Consider the following 17,266-nt stretch of genomic DNA (forward strand, 5'->3'; position numbering starts at 1 on the left):
ATTACGTATCTAATCTTACAAGAGTTTTTGGTTATTAATTATTCTTTTTGCCAATTCAAAAAAGATTCATAGGCCACATTATACACTTCCCTCGATTTTCCCGACAATAAGTTTAAGGCCGATTCATTCATTTGCCGTTGACGTTTGCTGTTACAAAATTAAAAACATTGAAATGCTTAACACCATTCATAGTTGCCGGTTGACGTTGCGTCGCCGTCTGCCTTTGGTGACTTTCAACATGAACGAATTTTATCTTCACATGTCGGCCGTTCGTAGCAACAGAAAAGAGCCAATCACATCCGTTTGTCATGTGATTTGACGTATGAACTTAGAGCGTGATGTTGTGGCTATTTCTCTTTTAGAAACAGACATTCTGTTTGTTCGTCATTTGGGTTTTCTTGTTTTCTTTCTATTATTTTCCAAAATCTCGTCCGTAAATACCGAACTACAAACAAAAACACATAAAATATCACGAAAACAAAAACCAGTCAACACGTCAAAAAGAATTACAAAATTTTTAGGTTAACGGCAGCAACTTCTAGTTTATGAATAAGGTGTAGAATTTGCTACGAACTTCAAAAGGAAAACGTTACCCGCGAACGGAAACGGAAAGTCAAGAGCAACGATAGCAGCTTATCTCATTTCTCGTGGTGTTTAAGAAAAGCTATTTTCATTTTGTTATATCCACTTTTATTTGATTTTTTGACTAAATTGAACACAAAATATCAGAACACTGAGAAACTCACGTACACCAAAAATAATGTTGACAGGTTCGAGCCAAATTTATTTTGTTTCAAAAGCTACCCCGATTAATTAATTGGTCAAAAAACCATGGTATGTTAAGAAACAAATGACATGACATGCCGCCTTCAAATCGCTGAAAAGGCTCAATGTTGATGCTCCGTGCCTTCCATCTGCGGGTCCCCGGTTTGAATCTGGTCTAGGAAACTTCATTTTTTAAAATTCCTTTTATTTGTTTAGAACTGATTCGGAATATTTAATGGTACACATGATAAAATTATTAGCAAAACATAATATTATAGTTAAATCAAGGAAGCATTTAACAGCAGTGATTAATAGATTTATTAATAATTGCCGTGATTGATGGGTGTTAGTCTTCTTCTTCTACTGCCTTGCACCTAAAGTGCATTGGCGATTATCTTATGGTCCGACATCTATCTATAGCGGCATGACACAGTCACCGGTGTTATTTATACCAGTTCAGTGTTTTATATTGCGTAGCCATGACATTTTTTTTCGGCCTACTCCTCTCCTTCCCTCTTCCGATCTTGCCTTGTATGATCATTTGAGGTATTGTATATCTTTCTCCTCTAAGAACGTGACCCAAATATCCAACCTTTCGCACCTTGATCAAGGTGAACAACTCTCTTTCAGTTCACGCTCTTCTTAGTACATCCTCGTTTTCCTCACTCTGTATGTCCGTGGGATACGCAACATTCTTTGAAGGGTTCTAGTTTATTGATGGACGATATCTTTAACTACCACGTTTCCATGCCATACAGTAAAATTGACCACACATAACATTTGACCATTCTATACCGAAGGTCAAAGGAGACATTACGGTTACACAACATCGGTTTAAATTTAATAAATGCCTGTCTTACGTGTTCAATGCTGAGGGTCTCATTTCTCATTTATAGTTATCCCTAGATATTTAAACGTCTTCAATTGCTCGATAGGCATGTTATCTAAATGCAGTTGGCCACTTAAAATTGCATTTCTACTTATTGCCATGCACTTGGTTTTTGTTGCGTTTATATTTAAGCCATATGATTTCCCAATATTATTTAATTTATCCAGTAATAATGGCATCTGGAGTACATTGTATGTATTGCCGTATCGTCCGCATAGCGAATAATATTCATTAACTTTAACGCTATAATCAGAGCCCTCAAGAGCCTCAGACGATTAATGGGTAAATTATACAACGGTCGTCAAATATGCTCGATTTTTCCTCTTGAGCAAAGTGCAAACTTTAAAAACATTTTTTTTAATCTGCAATTTTTTAATGAGTTATGAGTTTTGTAGTGATCATCTTTAAGCTCTTGCTATATTTATTTTTTAACAGCGAATGGCTTTAAAGAGATATTTTCGTGTAAATTTAGAAAGACCTACAACTTTTATTCGACTTTTTTCAACTTTCTACGATTTCTCAAAATTCGGAATAATGCTTTCTAATAATATTTCTCACCACTACACAGCGGATGATAAAAAAATTCTTGACAAATCAATCTCGGGCACTTCAATGTAATTTATATCGAACACGAACTTACCAGAATTCGCAAATGAGGACCCATTTTCTTGGGCTATTGATTATATTATATACAATGTATTATCTATAACAAAAATTCTTATACAAAATATTCATAATAGTCTAGATACATGCTGTCGCGATAGAAAGATTGATTGAACAGATACTAACCATCTCCGTAAGGGACTAAAAATACACAACAGAAAATCGATATACTGCATTATTTTCACTTTCCAACATAGATTACTGTTGATGTTTGAATGAAAACCAATATTCTGAAGTTAAGCATTGAATTTTCTGGTCTGTTCTTATACTTATTGTTGTATTGCATCACCAAAATAATTTAGATTGAGTCGTGATAGGAAAATTTTCAAAATTGTAGTGCAAATTGTAATTGCTCATAAAACAAATTATATTATCTATCAAATTAAATTCATGATATTTGTCAATATTAGTCTAATATTGCCCAGTTAGCAAAAAAATATATACTGTTATACTGAGAATTTTTCAACCAGAGTAATAGTCCAAAAAAATCTGTCGTTTCAGCAACAACTACCGTGGTTGTTTTTTTTAACCTCCGGTAGATTATGTAGAAAATACGGGTGAATATACAAAAAAGATACATAATCACCTTGACGATTAAGGTATTTGTCATATCTGAGAACATACCCTCTTCATAAAATGTAGCTGCCAATGATTGGAAGTGAATGTGACGGCTTCTTTGAGCTACACGTCAGTTTGGAAGCGCCTTCCTCCAAGCCACTGCTTCAGTTCAGGGAAACGATGAAATCGCTCTGGGCTGGGCCCGGACTGTATGGTGGGTGTTCGAATATTTTCCACTGAAATTTCTGAAGGTATCGTTGGGTTACACGAGGGCTGTCGTGGATCAAAATAATCCCAGAAGTCAGCATGCCTCTACGTTTGTTTTGAATAGCTCTCCGTAAGCGTCGCAAATTTTCATGGCTGCATGAACTCTACTATTAACACACCCTTTTGGTCCTAAAAAACAGTTGCCATAATCTTACGACTGTTGAAGATTCGTTGGAATTTTGAAGGTCTGACTGTTTCGTTTCGCTGTCACAATGTACTTCAAAAATTTCCATTAACGGTCAAGAATCTCCAAAAAGCTACACCCATTCGGGCAAAATTTCTGGTTGTCAGTTAAGGTCTTTCGGACCCTGCGAACGAACAATTTTCTGTAACGTAATTTTTCAGCAACGATAGAGGCTATTGTAAACGTTGTTGCGACTGGGTATTGACATAAACGTTTACGATTTAAAAAATAAAGAAATTTCATGTGTCAAAAATCGAAACGATATTAGGTTTTTCAAATGGTATTGTTCACATTGAAATAATTCAAGAATGTGAAACTATTAAACTATTAATAAGTTTTTTACTGTTTCTACTCTAGAGATGTGCGTGTTATGCCGGCAGTACATGCTCGGCGAGACAACTCGAGATCAAACGAGCACAAGTGTTCATAGAACTCTCTCCTAGACTAATGTCCTTTACATTGCTGCCAATGACACAGCAATTGTTGTGTTTTCACTTTTTGGACTAAATATATGGTCGCTGCTTTTTTTGTATCTAATCTGCCGTGCATTTAAAAATACCGGCTTTTTTTTATCAATGTGAAAATTATATTTCATTATTTTTGCTATTAAATAAATACAAGTAAATAAATTTCGAAATAAAAGATTAAAAATGATTGGAGGTGGTTAATAATTAAACATGCTTTTAATTAAAATTAAATATATCTTGAATAGATTTATTCTGGTTGAAAATGTATAGTTAAAGAACGCGCATTGAAGAGAGAAGGTTGTTAAAAAATAGTAAGGTTCAACTCAATTTTTTATAAAAATTCTAATTCAAATTATCATGCTTTATATTTATTTTTAAAGTTCTCGTCCATTGACCGCAATTAAAATGATGTAGTCTGTGTTTTAAAAATAGTTCAGTAAACTTTAAATCGATATTTTCAACAAATTTCAAATGTATCAGTTTTTATGAATATTCATCACTTAGTAATACAATTGAACAACGTATTCTTCATTCTATATTTTTCAATAACAATTTAAAAAAAAATATCCTGTTATTCAATTTAAAGAAACATAATTTTTGAAAATTTTCCAATTCTATAAAAATGGTATGACGTTATCAATATACGTAAATATTTTTCTAGAAATTGATAAATTGTTTTTAAATCTATAAACATATCGATTAAAAAAGTATGCTTTTCTGATTAATTCTCACTCACTTGACCAAAGATTAATATTTCTGTCAAACAGAAACCAAGCGTTCAAAACGGCTGAAATTTTAGTGAGAATCTCAAAACGCATGCGCTAATATATTTTAAATAATATTAATACCTAATTGATAACATATTCAGGTTGAGATCGGAAAGTTTTTAGACACTTGTTTGTGCTAGTTCATATAAGAGCGGAATGATCAATATGTTATAAGACTCCTAGCGGATAACTTGATTTAAGAAGAATAGAAAAAATTGATTTCATGTGCTCATTAAGCATTAATTCGCTCACAAAAGACCATCTCCCAATCCAAGTCTAAACTTCAAAAACTATATAGAAATTCTACATCATCACTTTTAATAATAAAAACTTTATTTACCTAATTTCGTTGTATAAACACGCAAGATGCCGAATGTTTTGTGCGATTATGGAAAAAATCGAGAAAAAAAAACACAATACGAAGATGCTCCCAGAAGTACCTAGCCTGACCTAGAGATGGCGGTAGTTGCTTGAAAAATATCACTGCATTAGAAAGTACACAATGCTTCGCCCTGCTGTAGGGCTCAATTTGCACTTATATGATATCTATTTAAGAAAATTTGCAACTTGATAATTTTTACGCAAAAAAATCACAAAGGAAAATTTGCAACTTTATTGTTTAAATTTGCTCCGTCGAAAAAATGCGATAATTTATAACGGTTTTTTCATAATTATTGAAAACTACGATCTTAGGGATCTCTCTCGAAAGCGGTTGTTGCGCATGCGCGGCTATGAGTCTGACAGATTAAATTATCTGATTTATAGAAAAATAAACTCTTGCTTATTATTTTACTTCATTTTACCATGGGGAATTTAAATATTCATTTTTTAATAAGATTTTTATACGGAAAATCAAAAATTTATCGTACCAACAATTTTTTAACAAATATTGTATGCTTTAATAAGTACTTGCAAGATAAATTATGAGGCCCAATTATAATGACATGCGTAAAATATTTATTTACTATTATTAAATAAAATCGCAATGAATCTGCATTTTTAACAATAAATACATTTATCAATGACTATGCAACACAGCCAGACTCAATGCTTTACATAAAATATTAAATGCATCTCTATATCTGGACAAGATTTTTTGTAAGTTTTCCTGACTGCGTTTTCGATCCATGCGATAACATCCATGTGTCTTTTAAACTTCGCGAATAAGTTACATAATGAGCTACCCCAGATAGATCGTAGGTAGGAATCCTTTCTATTACACCGCACGTAAAGTCGTAGGTAAATCTCTAAGATTACTTTCAAACTTGCGAATACCATTATCTGTCGCAGCTTCGCCGTAATAATACAATAAGTCACTTTCAATGCATAAAAAGTTTCCGGTCCTCATACTTTTGGTTATTGTTTTATTGTTGTTGCACTTATGGCCTAATGTTTCTAATATCAATCGACTGTTATCACAAGAATAATACTTATTTTCAAAATATTTATTCATCATAGATTCTAAATACTGTAAAACATTTTGCAAATCTCAACAACATTTGGTAACGGAATTGTTAAAATAGTCTGACTTTCTTTAAGATCACAAACAGTGCATTGTATAGTTTGGACGGTGTTCTGATAACCTGCCATCACATGTTTGAACATAGCATGTGCATTATATTCACAATTTATTGTATAATTTCCTTTTTGATCTATAAAAAGGGCATACAAAATGTATGCTCTTTTGAAATAAAATTTAGCTTTGGCGAAAGTTTTGTCAATGCTTTCTTTAACGACTTTTGCATAATTAAATTGTTCTTTCAAATTACAAGCAATCAAACCATTGTTAGCTCTAGCAATTGATTCTAGATACTTTCTAAATCTATCGCTTATACAAACACCTCCTCTCAATAATTCTGTAACCGCATCGAAGGGGCAGGTTCTAATAATTTTGTGGCTATCTCCAAATACATTCTCTTTGCATCCTCACCCATTCTGAATAACTTGCTTTAATTTCCCACGTGGAAATTCTCTGTCGCAATCATAATCAGGGTCTTTCGAAACGTAAATTCCTCTTGACTTTTTGGCTTTGATTTTGAATGGATTTGTTTTCTTAATAGATGCTTCTGATGTTCGGCCGGGTTCTTTCGGTTTCGATAAATCTGATAATTTCATCTTCCGACTCTATCAAAGAAATTTCCAGTGCTAAATCTAGAATTCATAATATTTTTCGTTATATTTATTCGTTTGATGATTTTATAAAAAAAAATTTAATCGATTCGATCAAATAAGCTGGTTTTGATGTGATTCCGTCTATTTTTGGTTTCATCAAATCTATAATGTCAGGTACATATGATTCTTGTGATGCTACAAAAGAAATCTCCGGCGTTGGACCTGGAATTCATAACGTGTATGATTGTTATGGCTTATATAATATAATAACATGATTTCATGGATAAATATCTGTGTTAATATCTTCTGTCTCTTCATCGTTATGTGTCTACTCCAAACCTTTTCGCTCATACCGTGCATTTTCGAAGTGCGGGTAACTTTTATCTTCAATTCTACTGAAATCGTAAATTTTTTCCAAAGCATATTAAAAAATCTGACAAATAATCCTACAAACACGTTAACACCAATGAGCTATGATATTTTTACAAATTGAAAAAACCTCTTAGGATCATTCTGTATAAGATTTTGGGCACTTTCTAAACAGATTATTTACATATATTTTTAAAGTTTTTGTTTTGCTTTTAGGTCTCTTCTGATTGAAAATTATTTTTATAACAGGTAAAAACTTGACGTTTCGACATAGTTCGGTCATTATTGAAATATGACTGGAAATCGATATAAAAATAGGTCTTTGTGAATTTTGTAACCCCCCCATGTTTCTTGCTCGGCGAAAACTTTATTTTCCTTTCTTCTTAACTGTGGCTTTCCAGCTACAGCTTTAACAATAAGTGCTGTGCACTCTGTGGCTTCAGCACTTATATTACCTATATGGCGACATACTGCTTCATCTGCCCTGACTCTGTCCGCCAGCTTTAATCGAAGGTTTTGTGTATGAGAAATAACCTTCATTTCTAGCCGAAGAAGCGACATCGTTGGGACTTCCAAATGATTTATTTATAACATTACTCCAAGCTGGTAACTCGAGACATAATTTCATGAACGGAAGTGTCAATGATGGAAGCGCGAAGTCGTTCTCTTTGTATGATTTATCTTCCGATTTCAGTACGTCATCCTCTCTTTTTTGTATATCTTCGAAAATTTGTTTTTTCTGTAAATACAGATACTCTTGAATTGGCCTTTTGAATGGTTTTCTCTTGCAAAGAGGATTGGTGTTCTCTTTTTTTTTCTGATCAATTTGATATTGATTCTCCAAATTCAAGAACGTCTCTTTTTATATTTTCTCTATCCCATATTTTTTCGCCAAAGTCATGAGTTTTAATTGCTGTTTTCACACTGTTTCGGGCGCTTAAACACTCTTGATCTTCGATCGAACTGTTTGCTACTATTAAAATATAACTGTATATTTTAATAGTCTTCGCGAGTTTCACTCTTAGTTGATAAGCCAATAGCTCTTAAAAAAATTCTTTCACTCGTGAAAACAATCAAATTTTGATACTGAATGCATCAAATCCTCATTTGACATTTCAGTACCTTATTGTCACCTGTGTCTATTGCCGTCCAACAAATATCAATAAACACCTCGGAAAAACATAAATTAAATGCAAGGCATGCGCCATTCTGCAGCCCTTTACCCCTGTCTGTGATAAGTTCTCCAGGTGTCATTGCTCCAGACTTTTTCCAATTATTGAGAGATCAGGATAGAAAGTTGCTATCATTTAGTTCACTTGCTACTTGAAATACTGGAACAGTATTGTTCCCAACATGAGTAACAATCACGGTTAAAAATATTTCGAATGTTCCATTCACTTTTCGGAAAATTGAACCAGTAGAATCCATTGATACCACATTTTTTGTAAATTTTTGCATATCGTTATGCGGTTGCACTTGGTCTTGAGACCAATACTCAATAAAACATTTATTGAATCCAATGTTCCGTATAAACGAAGCGAATTCCACATTACCTTTCATATTACTGAACGAATGCCAGTCTCTGGATCAAGTCCTACGGTTATTTTTCGACCTTTACTTTTGGCTTTTTATAGCCTTTTTAAACTCGGTATATGCGGTGCCTTCGGTTGACCGCATTTGACTTCTTCGTTTATTATTGCTGTTCGAACCTGTCGAGGTGTTTTTCCTTTTAATCGCGCAATCATGTCCGAAAGATTTTGCCTTACAATTGTCTACAGCCAGAATGTGTCGTTGTTCTCTCTTGTTAATATGCTAAACTTAACTGACGAATCTTGTGGATTATTATCTGACTCTCCTCGTAACGTATTTTTACACTCATAACAATATGCGTCAAACGACATTGATGGTCCCTTTTCTTTCCTTATAGTACACCTTTTGAAGTTGAAACAACATAGCAATTTCCGAGTTGACCAGGATTTCTGTTTATGCCATATCATTCCGAATAATCGATCAGTTCACCCGGGCTTTAGCGATGTTGATCCAGCTACTGGTTTCATTTCACACCAGTTTTTCTCGTGGATGTCGAGTTCAAAAAACAACGTTTTATTGTTGGTCCTTTTCTTAGGAACTTCATCAGTGTCTGAATCATCAGAAAAATTAGTCGTCAATTGGTTTGCTACTACGTCTTGTGCAGTTACCGTAATTGTCTCAATTATTTGTTCAGTCTGAAAAATGAGAGTTCCTGCTATAACTCCAGTTTTACCAATTAGATATAGGTAATCCATAAACAAATTATTTCTATTCTAATAGAAATCAATTTACAATTTGGGTTCGACCTTGTTTTGCAATCCCTTACTGAATTTCTTCCATACATCATCTGTTTTAGCTCTCAAACTATTTTTATTCAATAAATTAAATTTTTTAGAAATTATGGCTTCTAATATATCTGACGATGATACTTTGGGTTTTCGTCTCCTTTTGGCCCCCATTGTTTAATGCCTGTAAAATAAAAAAAAAACAGCAAAAATTGTCGTAATACAGCATCACATACGAATTGACAATTAAAAACAGCAAAGTATAAACGAATCTTGGCGACAAATTGCTTTAACTGATTATTTATTCGACGTGTTGAATAATTGTCTGTACAAAACATTGAATTTATTACATTTATGCATCTTACTTTTGTTTAAAATTAAAATTACTTACGCAAAGCAGCGAAATCGTCGTGATGAAGGCTGACACAAGACATGAACAGTGAAATATAAACACACTGTTTACTATACCAGTTTTCTAGAGCGTTATGTAGACACAAACACATGCACACCCGCGCACACCTGCGAGCTTATGCGTGGGTATCTCGTCCTATTAATAAGGAAAATTTTCCACCAAAACCTGGTTGTCAACTTATACAAAAATTTCTCGAAAATACTGATCATTATTCTTTCTCGTATTTTTTACATAATAAAAATAGATAGGAGCATTTATTGTCCTTTCAATGCGGCAATTTTCAATTTTACTTCAAAAAATATTATAATGATTGTACGTCGGTAAGAAGTAAAATAATTCATTCAATACTGAACAAATGAACTTACTTGTTCCACATTTTGAAAGTGTTACATTTATTTTTTGAAAAATAATATAATAAAAGGGACCGGTCTAGTACATTCAACTTTTTTATTAAGCCACATTGCCGACTAACAAACAATCATAGCATTTAATGATAGAACCTTTCTGAACTATGCTGCCACTCGAGTATCGTCGACTAAAGTGCGCGAGCTAGCAGACATAGTAGACATTTCAAAAAGTGCGGTAGGCATAGACCATTCATCTGTAGGCAAGATCATGGCTCGGTTTTTTGGGATGCGCGTGGGATAATTTTCATTGTCTATCTTGAAAGAGGAAAAACTATCAACAGCGAGTATTATGCGAACTTTTTTGAGCGAAGAAATCAAGCAAAAACGGCCGCATTTGGCTGAGAAGGAAGTGTTGTTTTATCAAGACGATGCACTAGATCATAAATCTGGCAATGGCCAAAATTAATGAATTAAAGTTTGAATTGCTACCTCACAGAACCTGTTCGCTAGATTTAACCCCCTCGGATAATTTTCTGTTCCCAAACTTGCAAAAATGTCTCGGTAGTCAAATAGAGGCCATAATCATGTGACACGGCTCAAAGATATGAGAAATCTTTCCGCAAAATGAGTGACATGATTGCACATTATCGGCCATAAATGCAACCGCGCGATAACACCGCGGAATTGTTTGGCCTTATTCAACCGCAGTTTCGTAACCGCGAATAAAACGTGAATACACCACAATACACTGGGTTCAAAGTAGTGGGTTTATTAAAAGAAAAAAGGACTATAGAACATCAGGATGAGTTGATTACCCGATAAAATAGTGGCTACCGTTTTTTCGAATGCATGAGGTATAATCCACATCTTCTTCTTCTTTGGGTGCCCTCTTCTAACGAAGGTTGGCGATAACTCCAGCAAAGTCATTTCTGTCTCTGGCCCTTCTTATCAGCGTCTGAGAGTCTGCCAGGACCGCGTTTTCCCTCGAAGTTCCCTTCTACCAGAAGTTGCAAAAGTCTGTATTTGTCATTTCTATATATGTGTCCCAGATTCAAGGTTTTTCGAGTTTTTATTAATTCTATAATTTCCCTGTCAGTAACTATTCTTTACATTACTTCTTGTTTACTGATATGAGCGGTCCAGGGAATTCTAAGCATCCCCCGAAAGATCTACATTTTGGATCTCTCTAAGCGCCTTAGTGAGTTCACCTCAAAGGTCCAAGCCTCCGTTCCGTATAATATGGTGCTACATACATAGCATTTCACCATCCGCTACCGGATTTTAAGGTCGAGTGCTCGGGATGTAAACAATTGTCTCATTTTTAGAACGACACTTCTTGCTTGCTCGATGCGTTATCATATTTCTATATCTGGGTCTATATCTTTTGTTATCCAACACCTCAGATATTTAAATTACCACTAAGATTGTTTGGAGATTCTGTTCACTGTCACGTGTCTTCAGCGTACCTTATATTTTTCCATTGATTTTAACAACTTCTCTTGCTTCATTTAACGCTCTGGTTCTGTGTCGCCGGTTTCAGTTCTCACCACTGCATAAAGCACCCGTATGATTTTGAGGTCGTTCTCGTTTGGACCCTTCCTGTAGTAATCTTTTCGTAATCAATAAAACTGATCAATGCTTCCCGTGTCCCACATTTACTACAATCAAAAGAGTAAAAAAATTCAATTTCGAATATTATGCAAACTGAATGAATCGATTTCATGAGATACAAAACGATAGGATTTGGTCATAAGAAAAGTTCTTTTGCATTAGATTAATGCAATCGCATTGACATGGACAGTTACCAAAAATCCACTAATTAGGCTTTAATTGCTGACTTATCTATCCTTTTCGCCAGATTTAACATCAAATGAATTTGTATCTAAATCTTATAAAGCAAAATGGAATCATTTTTGGAAAGGTTTCAAAAATTGGAGAAACATTTGACATTCATTAAAGAACAGTTTATAAATAAATTTCCAAATCTTTGTTTAAATTAGATATGAAAGACTATCATAAAAACAATGGAATTTTGAGAATGAAGCATAAATCATCAGTATGGAAATTTTTTAAATGCAATTTTATTGAGGCAAAAATTTCAAATACTGCAACTGCATACACCTAATTTCTTACTCACTTGGAATTTAAACAAATTTGTTTTCGGTGTCATCGTAATTCTTTAAATTAATTATAATACTATCTTCAACGGAATATTTATCAATAACATATAATAAACTATAGTTTTACAGAAGTGGAGAAAATTAATCAAAAAAATTCATGAGGTAGATCACAGAAAGGTGTGACATAAATCTCTCACTCGGCTTTCAACCTACTAAATTTTTTAAATTTCAAATTTTTATTGGGGTAGAAATAATAACCAACTAAATAGTTTTTAATATTAGTTTATTGAACAAATTAGGCAAAATTTTACAAATAAAAGTGTTTACATGGGTCACCTCACTTTTTGTGGTATGAATGAAAACATTTCATGCACAGCAGCATGCATGCATTTCATAATTTGTATGAACCTATCTCTTCTCATGTAATCGGAAACTAAGACATTATAAATATCCAACGTTGTTTCCCAATAAAACCTCTTGTATGCCTATGAAAGCTTTGATTCAATCCATGCTAATTTGGGGATCAGCCATATTTTTGAATAAGGCATACTTATTCGACTCATCTCTGAGAAACGCAAAGACCCTCAATCCATGTTTTTTTCTTATATTTTTCGCATATTCAGAATTTTCATCCAAGGCGGTTAAAATTCAGAACAATTTCTGCATCACTAGTTAACTGCCTAGCGGTTAAGTTGTCGATAAGTCCTTCTTCGTCTTCATCAGCACTGTCCTCTGTCAGAATATTTGGTTCAACTACTTCTTGGACATCACTGCCAGCTGAGCAGCATCTTCATCCTCTTCTAGGATATGTAAAGACTCTTCGAGAGTGAGACCACCTACAAACGAAATGTTTTTCCTAAAAACAATAAATAAATAGCAATTAAAAAAATTGAACATATACGCAATCTCAAAAATAGGTGTTTGTTAAAATATAATTTGAAAATATACAGTGTTTGTCCGGAAAGTAATAGGACTGAGTCGATTTAAAAAAATTTATTGAGCCAATCGTTACAATTCTTTAAAAACTTTCAAAATAGGTTCCTTCTGCGTCGATGCAGCGCTTCCAGCGCGATTTCCAAGCATTGAAGGCATTCTCCGGAATAGCCTTGAGAGCCGCGGTGCATGCTGCTTGGATCCTCTCTCGAAATGCTTGCCTTTCATCGGCCTTTTCAGGCGAGGAAACAAAAAAAGTCTGGGGGGGCCACATCTGGGCTGTAGGGCGGCTGCGGAAGCGTTGGAATGCCGGCCTTAGTCAGGTCGTCAGTGAGCACTTTTGGGACCATCTTCGCGCACACCTTGCGCATGTTCAAATGCACCGTTACAATGTCATGAACCACAGATTTTGGTAAATTTAACATCGGGGCAATCAAACGAATACTTAGTCGACGGTCTGTGTTCAAAACTTTGCGCACACGAGTCACATTGTCGGTGTTTGTCGAAGTCGAAGGTCTTCCAGCACGGTCTTCATCGGCGACCTCTTCCCGGCCCTCCAAAAAGGCCTGGTGCCACCGAAACACACCACTCTTGCTAAAGCAACATCTGGGTAAGCCTGCTTGATCATATCAAACGTCTCTGTCGCAGATTTACCGAGTTTCACACAGAATTTAATCGCGTACCTCTGCTCTAACGAACGCTGCATTTTCGGCTTGCACAACTCACAGAAACACGTCGCGCGAAAATACCTGTCCTGACTATCCAGGTGCTCGCAGACAACTGACCAGCCGCTCGTTTGTTAGCTAGGAACGCCCTCTACCGAATCCAGTCGGTGCGCGCACGCTCTGAAGTACAATCGCGGCGGAAGAAAATCAGTCCTATTACTTTCCGGACAAACCCTTTATACCTATAAGCTATGATTGTAATTCCATTTTTAAAAAGGCAAACAAGGATTAAGATAACTTGAGAGGCTATTTCGAAAACCGTTAAAAGCTATGAAAACTCCATGACAATCCAAAAAAACTGAAGTAAGATCTTTTCCAGCAGATTTTTGGACACAAAACTTCTTAGGTCTTGGAGAACCAGAGTAACGCCATTCCATCGATTGTTGCTTTGTTTCTGGATCGTATAAATGTACCCAAGTCTCATCTATAGTAACAATTCGATTTAAGAAGTCTACATCGTTATCAAATCGAGCACAGATCGAACGCGATGCTTCTACCCTTGCACGCTTTTGGTCAACATTCAAACATTTGGGGATCCATTTTGCAGCAATTTTTCTCATATCCAAATTGACGTGAACTATATGATGAACGCGTTCGTATGAAATATTAAGTGCTTCAAATATCCGTTTTAGCCCAATTCGACGGTCTGATAAAATCATGTCATGAACTGCATCGATATTTTCGGGGACTGACACAGAAACTGGCCTTCCCGATCGGCCATCAACTTCAATGGAAAATTTACCTATTTTGAAGCTTGCAGTCCAATTTTTCACGGTCGCATACGAAGGACATTGTTCATTAAGAGTATTAAGCATATCTTCGTGAATCTGCTTACTTCTTAACCCTTTTAAATACGGGTACTTGATGATGGCTCGTTACTCCAATTTTTTGATTTTCACAATTTCGGTGGACATCTTTTTTTAATTTATTGCGTAACTCTGGTTTACTTTTTTGACGTCAAACTTTACACTGACACTTCTAATAAGTTATTGTATGTTGCTATGGTAACGCAATATTTTGTTAATGCATGGAACTGGTCTAGGCTAACTAGATATCAATACATCTTCGTAATAACATAAAATGACTCACCATACATCAAGATAGAAATTCATTGTAGGCCAATTTTCAAATTGCAATAGAAATACGAATACTGAATGTTCAAAATCGCTACTTGCCCAAAACAGACTAGCGGAGCCTCCTGCCGGTAGACGCACCGGTGATTAACCCCAAACAATGGAAAAATAAAAAGGGGGATGGGATACCTTCTATTGTGACAAACATCACACTAGGCTTTGGAGGGTTAAAGCAATTGTTGGGCAACCTAAGGGAAAAACTCCCAAATTTGAAAAAGGGTGGTATAAGTGATATTAGTTGTGGTGATTGTGACGGGAGGTATATTGGTCAGACGAAGAGCTCCGTTATTGCCCGGTTTAAAGAGCACTTAAAATATGGACGGACCGAAAAATCAAATATTGCCAATTCTGATTCCAGTCAAAACTATGACATAAATATTATTAATTACAATATATATTATTAATTTAATCAATTGTTGGATGCATTTGAAAGCATCGAAAATGCTAGATTTAAGAGTAGCTTAAATAGGGATAAAGGGCCAATTCCTTACAGTCCACTCTATAGTTTAGTAGTCAAGGAATGAATGGAAGGATTCCCGCCAAGGAGTTTTTTCTCGCTGGAATTACTTTTCGCGGGAGGTTTATTTGTGGAAAAATTCAGTATTAAACAGATGAGTCAAGTTATTAGGTTTTAGTTTACCTTCAGTCTCTGAAGTGTGCTCAGTATAACATATAATCAAATGAGGCGAAAATTAAAAAAATTATAGGAAAATATTACACATTTGCTCATAACCGGCAGTCATTTTATAACAACCAATATGGTCTATACGAGAAAAAAATTAATTTTATAATTTATTTGTTATTTTTACTATTTGGAACTTGATTCTGTTCGTACTACTGACAACTATTTTGGATATTCAATTTAGCTCTGCTTTATTTTTATGTTATGAATTATCAAAAGAGACAAGTGCACAATAGATAAGATTAAATTATGGAATTTCAACCCACTTTTTAGAATAATGTTTAATGAATATATGAATTGTCTAGATCCAATAATAATTTCTAGTTCTATTTAAATATTTTTTGTGCAGATCTGGTTCTATAAATGAAGACGGGGTTACAACAAGATTCAGAGAAGAATCCCGAGAACCGAGCATTAAGCGCGACTCGATTTCCAGGGATTCCGGAATAAGTTCTATAAGAGAAAACTCCATTTCTGATTATTCTCGAAGGGATAGTTCGTTGACAAGAGGTGATAGGTTATCAACGGCCAACGTCATTGATTCCGTTGCGGAATTGAGAAACAAATATTCACCAGCCAATTACGTGCCTGCTTGCATGAGAAAGAATGAAAATATCGCCAGATCTAAGTCTAATAATGATATTGGTAAGTTATCACAACAACCAAATAGAGCAAAAAGATAAATTTAATTTGTATCTAGCACATCCCATATTTTTGTAGGTCATTTACAGAATAGCTCCTAGAAGTATTTTACAATATCATCATACCTCGTTATTAAAACGTGCGTCGGCAGTGTAATTGTGAGTTTTGGCGTAGTGGTAGTGTAAACAGTATGTTCAGTTTGATAGGACTTTGATTTTGAATTTACTTTACATGTTTATATCGACATTAGATTAGAGTAAAATAGGAAGACTTGTGTCGGAAACAGAAAGATGAATGGTAGGTGGGTACATCACAGTGTATCCTTAAGATTTAATATGCGCTCCTATTAGAGCTGTCAACAGAATCTACTAGACTTAATCGCATTAAGTTCCTATGTGGTGGAGGAAGCTAATGTAGATTGTTTTTGCTTATATCTCAATTTTTGGAGTTATCTAGCCCAGAAAGACACCACCAAAGTCTTTTTGTTTTGGTTTCCTTTTTATTCGAAAACTTTTTCTTATAGGAATATTTTCCTACACTATAAGAAAGCTTTGGTTCAATAATAAGCGTATTTGCTCCTTTTCTGGCGACTATGTTGGCCTCTTCAGAACTTGTTATCTTTGTGTGACCAGGTGTGAAGACCGAAGAGATTCAGCTAACCTTGCTTATTTCATGGTTGTTTGGGCAATCAATTTCAGGTTCATTTCCACCAATTTTTCAGTCACAAAAAGATGAATTGTAGAAAATAACCAAAACTATTGAAATAATTGACTTTATCATTCATAAATAATAACATTGATTTAAGGCTGGTATCTTTATTTATAAAATCTGGTGTCATTCAGGAGTTTTATTCATTAATTAGTATTCTCCATTTTTTCGCCCATTCTTGTATATGCTGAAGTAATTTAGAGGACCA

The 17,266-nt window shown here is 34.7% G+C and overlaps 1 protein-coding gene across 3 annotated transcripts in view; it reads left to right on the forward strand.

Moving 5' to 3' along the window:
* LOC130895620 (ubiquitin carboxyl-terminal hydrolase 2-like) overlaps window positions 1-17,266 on the forward strand; it is a 44,776-nt gene that overhangs the window by 6,094 nt on the left and 21,416 nt on the right. For all 3 annotated transcript variants that reach the window (XM_057803023.1, XM_057803024.1, XM_057803026.1), the window contains exon 3: window positions 16,058-16,353. In XM_057803023.1, the coding sequence (XP_057659006.1) occupies window positions 16,058-16,353 (296 nt within the window). The remainder of the gene's footprint in view (window positions 1-16,057; window positions 16,354-17,266) is intronic.

The sequence above is a fragment of the Diorhabda carinulata genome, chromosome 6, assembly GCF_026250575.1.
Source record: "Diorhabda carinulata isolate Delta chromosome 6, icDioCari1.1, whole genome shotgun sequence".
NCBI classification, from domain to species: Eukaryota; Metazoa; Arthropoda; class Insecta; order Coleoptera; family Chrysomelidae; genus Diorhabda; species Diorhabda carinulata.